This window comes from Folsomia candida, unplaced genomic scaffold (genome assembly GCF_002217175.1).
Source record: "Folsomia candida strain VU population unplaced genomic scaffold, ASM221717v1 Fcan01_Sc024, whole genome shotgun sequence".
Taxonomy (NCBI): domain Eukaryota; kingdom Metazoa; phylum Arthropoda; class Collembola; order Entomobryomorpha; family Isotomidae; genus Folsomia; species Folsomia candida.
In genome coordinates, this window is record NW_019091216.1 from 423,062 (window position 1) to 430,657 (window position 7,596).

General features: G+C 36.8%; 1 protein-coding gene across 1 annotated transcript; it reads left to right on the top strand.

Annotated features, from left to right (window-relative positions):
- Positions 1-1,754: 1,754 nt before the first annotated feature.
- Positions 1,755-7,126, top strand: LOC110859038 (neurogenic locus Notch protein). Its single transcript, XM_022107901.1, has 14 exons — positions 1,755-1,791; positions 1,844-1,923; positions 2,084-2,179; positions 2,246-2,350; positions 2,710-2,829; positions 2,910-3,062; positions 3,924-4,028; positions 4,110-4,223; positions 4,324-4,476; positions 4,539-4,631; positions 5,493-5,588; positions 5,658-5,759; positions 5,836-5,928; positions 6,854-7,126. Exons 1-14 carry the CDS (start codon positions 1,755-1,757, stop codon positions 7,034-7,036), a joined length of 1,530 nt encoding a protein of 509 aa, XP_021963593.1. The 3' UTR covers positions 7,037-7,126.
- Positions 7,127-7,596: the final 470 nt, after the last annotated feature.

The window sequence follows — 7,596 nt, forward strand, 5'->3', positions numbered from 1 at the left end:
CTTACACCCACGGAAATCACGAAAACAGATGTCCCTTGGAAAAGTGTATCGTGTCGCCAGATATGAAATCCCCCCTACTCAAAACTAAGTGCCTAAGAAGGACAATGTGTTTGTTTTTTTTACTTACACCACACAAAATGAATCACAAAGATATTTGTTGACGAAGCTCAAAAAAATCAATGTTCACACCATTCTCTAAAGACACAAGAAAATTCGGATGACCATGTTCATCTGGCCGTAACGGGATCACCTTTACGCGAATAATCCTAATTTTCTGTTAATTTAGAAGAGGGATAGTTGGTGTTCTTGAATTGTACTTGAACTATAAAAATCTGCTGCTCAAATCATAAAAGGAAATGAAAATTTATGCCAATAAAAAAAGTTAAAAGTTTTGGACCACGTGATGATGGTCGGAGTTACGAGTGGGCGTGGGACACTCCCACTTACGAAAGCGCCATAAAGGGTAAATATTTATGTAACATAATATGTCCCAAAATTTTAGAACCAGTTTTGAATTTTGAGATTCCAACGCTCTATGGTGAGCACACTTAAGAAGTATTTATTCACCATTTTGATGCGCAATCCCGCACCTCCAACACGACCAGCCTGTATACGGCCGGGTTTAAACAAATTCAGGAAATCAGATTTTTTTTGTATGCAGGAGGTGAATTTAAAATCAATTGATGTAACCCCCATGGACTTTTTTGGTTTTGGGGTTCTATAACTGGCACTCTTCTAAGGGATTGCAACCATGAAAAAGGAACACTGCAAAGTTTTTTTCCGACATGGAACACTTTGAGGTTTTGTCGATTGTTAGTTTCAACATTGGATTGAAACCAAGTGGTGTTCGAAGCACCCATAACTAGTCTCTTCAAATATTTTCGAATTTCTGAATTTGGGTAGGGGCGACTCAAGATATCTATAAGAATCCACACTGCCACATCTTGTGAATAATGCTCTGTATGTATTTTATACAAGATGAGGGAGTCGTGGTGTTTGTTGATAGTGCGAGATAAAGGTCGCTATTATTTAACAATACATGATTGCATAAATGGTTGGGGATATGGAGTCCATTCGCGTATACATACATACAGAAATATGCACCGGTCAAATAGAAGTTGATGAGTCTCATTTCAATATCTTTGCCAAAATATGTTCAATTAGCATCACCATTGATTATAGTCCATGTAAACAAATTAATGCTTTTTTATTTGGCAATTATTAAAATTCTCCCTGCCCTGAATACTTGACCGATTTCAAAATTTAAACTCTTTTGAATGCCTTGGGCTTTTGGGTAGATTAGATTCGATACTCCTAGATTTTCAAAATCTGACCACACCCCATGGAAATTAAGGTCTGAAATCAGGTGAAAAATTCAGAAAAGCTCTATTTTTTTTACATATACCATAGAAACTTGCCTATGAAAGAGGATCAACAAAATATCGATGTACTGAGCTGGATATGTAAAACTGCCCATACATTTGTGTAGCATGGATAATGTACAATTTGTTAATTAACGAAAGGACATTATTTCGTAATCAGTCTTATTAATGTGACCAAAGTTCACCTATTGACGATTTTTCATACCAGACCACGACAATCTCCTTCTTTACTGTTAATTATACTTTGAAGATTTTCTCTTTATGCAAACATAATTTCGTAATCTCTGCCTCGTGTAACTTGTTTAAAAATATTATCAAGCAGTCACAGTTTCAATATAGGGTAAATAAGATGATCAGTCTGACTCGAAAGTCATGCCAGCATCGTGTGATCAACTTTCTGAGGTGAAAGGTCATGCAAATAAATGCAACAGATTACACTTGAACTATACCCAGTTGTTAAGTTGCTCAACTAGACACACGACAACTTGACGATTTTTCGTCCTTGTTCGACACAAATTTTAAGAAAAGAGTGGGGCATGATGTAAGCAAAAAATATTATAGTGCAATTTTTTTTATTTTGAAAATTAATATCCTGTTAATATAAATACAATAAGCATAGTGTCATTAGGGATGTTGATTTGTACGAAGTTTTTAAAAGTGGGGAGTTATTAAAAGTGTTATGTTTTTAATTTATGATACAGGCGTTGGTTCCATATTGCGTTGTTTGCCCTGGGAATTTTGTGGTTGACGGGATCACCGGTTTGCTCTCAGTTACTAAGTATAGATGTCGAAATCTGGTGAGGGATTTAATTTATTTTGTGGTATATATAAAATTAATTTATAAACCTGGGATATTTTTGCAGTGTACTGTGACAGGTTGTGAAATATCACCGGATCGCTGTAAACCCTATGGCAGTGTTCCGTATTGTAATTCAACTTCGGATAAATGTTATTGTCTAAAGTATCAGGTAAGTTTTAAATTAATGGAGATAAGAAGCGTGTAAACGTTGGAGGTGACTAATTTTTACATATACTAGATTTCCATAAAATTTTGTAGCGTTTTAAATTATGTAGGTTGTAACCAAATTGTATTGCTAAATATTATCTCGTAATGTTGTCTCTTAATAGAAAAATGTATTTGAGTTGGTCTCCACTTTAATTTCCTTACCGATTTAAGAAACTGTGCAAGTTGTGAGGTTTTTGAAGCATCCAGGGTTTCGGAAATTCCCACTTTGTTGGATAATTTCCGTCAGAGTGTGAATAACTAATAATATATAACTAATAAAAATTGTGAACATGACATATCTAACTCTGAATTTTTTATTAGTGCAACAACAAGGAAAAAAACTGCAGCGCCACCGTATGCAGGGAATTTGAGCGGGCAGAATGTGTCCTCAACAAGTTTGGAACCAGTTGCAAATGTATCCCCCTGATTACCACGCCATATGTACGTAAATTGCTGAATATTTACAAGTATTAAGTGTCTCAATTGTTAAAATTAACGGAACGAAATAATTAACATTTTAGTGCAATACCGGAAACACAACGTGCCACCTGTCGAACGTAGATCAAGCGGATACCCATTACTTTAACGGCATTTGTCAAAACCTGGGTTCAGATTATTATGCGGAAACCTGTCGACGAAATGGCGAGTGTCGATGCGTCAATACCTCACCACCGGTAAATACGTACATTAAATATTGGGCGTATTCACGTCACAATTCGTTGTATATGGAATCTTACCCACGGCAAACAAACTGGGGTAAATTTTCGCGTAGCCATATATGTACTGACCCCTCGAGATATTACACAAGTTGGGCAACATCATGTAATCAATATTTTTACCGGTTTCTTTAAATATTATATTTCTTAAATTTTGTGACCCTAGACGGATTTTTTTAATTCCCGCACAAAGTATGCCCCGTCTACCGGATTTCTTTCACCATTGACGCAAACTAAAACGTTAAAAAGACTCAAACCCAACCTTTTCCGTACGATTTACCGTCTACGTTAATTCTTTATGACATCCGTGATTTTAATTAATCATGCAGGAATTTTGAATTAAAAAGAAATGAATGAAAAAGGGAATGAGTAACGGATTCCAATTTTCAAAATAAGTTTTGAGTGTGAAAGTATTTTATGAAAAGGTATAAGTGTGACCAAAATTTTATAGGAAATGCATAAATTAGTTCTGGCGATCACGTCGTAAAAATTTCAAATGACTTCGGAGTCACACATCGGTTGCACTTACGACAGAAATTCGTCCATCCACTCCCATTGGGGGTGCGGATGTCAGCGCTTTTGACACAATGCGTATAAAGTATGTCATGTGGCAAGGATAATTTAGTCACCTCGGATTTCCTAAACCACACCTCCTGGTGGGTGTGGATTTTGTTCCTCATAGATAATTAATAGAATCATGGTATGAAATAAAATTATGTATGAATTCTGAATTACGATTAGTCACGTGTACACGCTCCATACCAAAATCCAATTATCTAAACACACGCATACATCTAACTATGTTGAAAAATTTTTCAGTGCACGGTGCATGGTTGCGAGTCATCTGTTCTTCGTTGTGGGCCTGAACAGACCGTGCCATATTGCAATGCCACGTCTAATCAATGTTACTGCCTCAAGTATCAGGTAAATAAATGGATTTGGGAAGAAAATAACTATACTTAATTAAGAGATCTTGGAACTAAAAATTTTTGTAAACTTTTTAAGTGCGACAACCTCCATAAAAACTGTAGCGCCACAGTTTGTGGCCCACTGGAACGGCCGGAATGTATATTTGATGAGTATGGGACAAGTTGTAAATGCGTGTCTTTCTTAGACCAGGTATGTATACTGCGTTTTATACAAATTATACCAATACATTAGTAATTTAATAAGGTAGTTAAACAGTGGAAGAAATGTTTAATATATGTCAATATATTAGTGCGGTCTCATTGGCCTTCCGGTTTGTTCTTCGATCGTAAGCCGGACAGACAGACAGCATTACGACAACATTTGCCAACAACTGGGTAGTTCCTACTACGCGGTGGAATGCCGTGGCATGAGAAAGTGTAGATGCGTGGAGAGAATTGATGGGGTTACCTGACTATAGGAAGATTGAAACAGGATGGAGTATTTGATGCTTGATTATATTTACAGTGTCGGCAGAATTCTGATTGTCGCTGTCCCATTGGAATGAAGAGTGATTGCATAGAGGAGATTCACAGATGTTCACGATGTAGAGAAAAATTGGTAACTAAATTATCTTGTTTTTGTATTTTTATGAAACGTTATACAAGAATCAGGTTTACATAGGGGTCTAATTCATAAGTTATAAGCCCCATACCTCTGGCCTTTTTAAGGTGACTAAAATCAATGTTTTCATGCCGGATTTTCAGCGCTTTATAGAGTTATCGATACGTTTTATTGAAATTGTGTTCTAAGAGGGTTTGAGATTAAACATGGATCATTATAGTAAGTATTAAAGGTACAGCAGGTATTTAAAAACGGTGTGGTGCACTATTATAAAAATGTGGTCAATTCGGACTAGAAAGCTTCATTTGGGACGAATTTCTACATACTATTTAAACGAAAAAGGTATTTATTCCGTACCAAAATCGGATAATGCCTTAAATAAGCCTGGGGAAGTGAGAGATTTGGGGATTTGTGCCATAGAAAATACTCAGGAGAGAGTTCGGACACCGAATAACTTGCATGAATTTCAATGTGCATATTTATTTTGACGATGGTGACGACGGAGCAAGAAAAAGCAGTGATAGAGCGCGCTCGGAAAAACTCAGGAGTAACGTAACAGCCCAGTTGCAAACTGATAGACGGTGACAATGCCATGTACATTAAGAATCGCATTGGTAGTAATTATTGACAATTTATTAAAATTTATCGTCTCACGACTTATGAATCGCACTATAGATTTTGAATTTTGGAAAAAGTGCATAAAAACTGAGGTACAAGATTTTCGTTTATAAATGGAGGGTTTCAAAGGATATGCGCTTCTTGCATGTCTTGTACTAAAAAAATAATTTTGTTTTACACGTTCAATGTTTAAATACATATGTATGTATGTATTTCACTAAAAGTTATGTTTCTAATTAGTGCTCGAGCAATGAGGACTGTACACAGAGATGCCCAGCAGGTCAAATAAGTGCTTGTGGCACAGGAAGTTCCAAGTGTTCCAGTTGCGCAAAAAATGTGGGATAAATCAAATTCATGGGAACAAGTTAGAATTTCCTTACAAGTCTTGGTTTATTTAAAATTTAGTGTTCCTCGGACTCTGAGTGTACTGGGGAAGTCTGTCCTACCGACAAACCACTCAAGTTGTGCAGCAGATACAGAGGATGTTATTGTGACGCAAATCCTGAGGTATTTCGGATTAAGTATATGTATAAACAATCCATACGCTGCAATGGGTTCTTATTATATTTATAATCACTTTAAGTGTACCACGCGCGATAGCTGCCCTTCTTGCCCTAATGGACTGAAAGAAACATGCCGACGTGATGGAACCTGTGGTTGTGTTTCACAGGCTCAGGTTAGAACTAATAATTTTCAATCTTCTCTAAAGAAGGAAGAAATCTGCTTTTGCTTGACAGAATTTTCTATTTTTCCCCATATATGTGTACTGTCATACAATGGATGTGTATGTGGAAGTGATAGTATGTTGTTGCTAACCCTCAATGTTAAATTTGAAGGGCTTGTGTGGGAATCCCTCTCAAGTTAGAAGTTTCGCGTAAAAAGCAAAATGACCGTCTTAAAAAAGTAGTTATATTGCAGGTATAAGGTTTTTCCAAATTTCTCATACATAGTTATCAAAATTTCTGAATTACAAGGTTATCATGCTGGACAAAGACAACACAAACTAATAATATGAAGTCAATTCACACATATTGCCAACCGTTCAATAATAATCCCTACGTCGGGCTCCGCAAAGCTGTACTGATGGGTTTTTTAAATAAACCCTTCCGTTGGCGGCACAACTCAAAATAGCATATTTACAAAATCACTTTTCAAACCAATCTCATCTTTCATTATTTATAAAATAGATGATTTTCCGCGGTTTTATCGCATAATTAATAAGTACTCCATATCCAGACATTTGGACTTGCACGCTCAGTCTGAGGTCAGGTCAGGTCATACTCAGGTCCAAATTTAACTGGTCAAATTAAAATATTAGATCTGGCAATGGTTGTTAATACTTTGCGCTCATGGTCAAATGGAAATTCCGAAATATGTTAAAATGGCAGGCCATGTTGAGCCGTTTTCTGACCAAATCGTGATACTGGGTTGACTGTTTACTATACAGTTTATATATAGGCATACCCAATGGCAAAACGGCTATCCGGGACCGTATTGCGTATACCGATTCGATTCCCAGTCCTTTCTCACAACCCATGAAAACCCAATCCCAGTCAAGTTCATATGAATATGATTAATAAGTGGAGATTCAATACTTACAGTGCACTGCCAACGAGGATTGTTGGAAGGAGAATGGATCCAGCTGTACCTTTTTTAGCTCTCCATCCTGTTGCTGGAGAGATTGTAGTGGTTCCTACTCCTGTCGTTGCATAAGCGACTGGGACCAATCTGCTTTAGGCTGTGCATCGGGTGGTAGAGGGAATCAACAATATACAAATTGCTGACCGACAGATTGAAATGACAGAATCAAGTTCATACCCAAGTTATACGGGCGTGTTGGAATAAAAAAAAATAAATCAAATCGTTCATGGTAACTGTGCACTTCGTTGTAACTTTTATTTCATTCTTGGCATCATTACAATTTTAGTTGAATAATCTATTTGCATTCGTACATAAGATTGTGTTCGCGGTGTCTGGCTCGCGTGACATTAGCAATTCTGAAGGGCGCACCATGAATCGATTAATACCGAAAAAGTTTGCATTTACAAATGCATGTAAATTATTTCGTGACAACTTGTAATTGCTACCACTGCTAATAAAATCTTACCAAATCATTACCCAAATTGAACACGTACATGACTCTGCGGAATTGGTAATTATATCTACCGGTTTGTGTACGTGGTGTACGTTTCCCCTTTGGATAGAACCCAACCTTGTAATAAGCAGCTCGTTATTGAATAAAACCAACCTCACAACGTATAGAGGATGTACTTCACACGTGGAAGAAATGTCTACCGCGAGGTAGTAAACTTTACCATTGCGATAAATGCATGTTCTTTGTAAT

What these genes read in the sequence shown, in the direction of transcription:
- LOC110859038 (XM_022107901.1), top strand. Translation starts at nt 1,755, where the DNA reads ATGCCAGCATCGTGTGATCAACTTTCTGAGGTGAAAG. An exon ending in GTTCCAGTTGCGCAAAAAAT is followed by an intron (nt 5,589 to 5,657) that starts GTGGGATAAATC and finishes TTTAAAATTTAG; the next exon opens with TGTTCCTCGGACTCTGAGTG. An exon ending in ATTGTGACGCAAATCCTGAG is followed by an intron (nt 5,760 to 5,835) that starts GTATTTCGGATT and finishes AATCACTTTAAG; the next exon opens with TGTACCACGCGCGATAGCTG.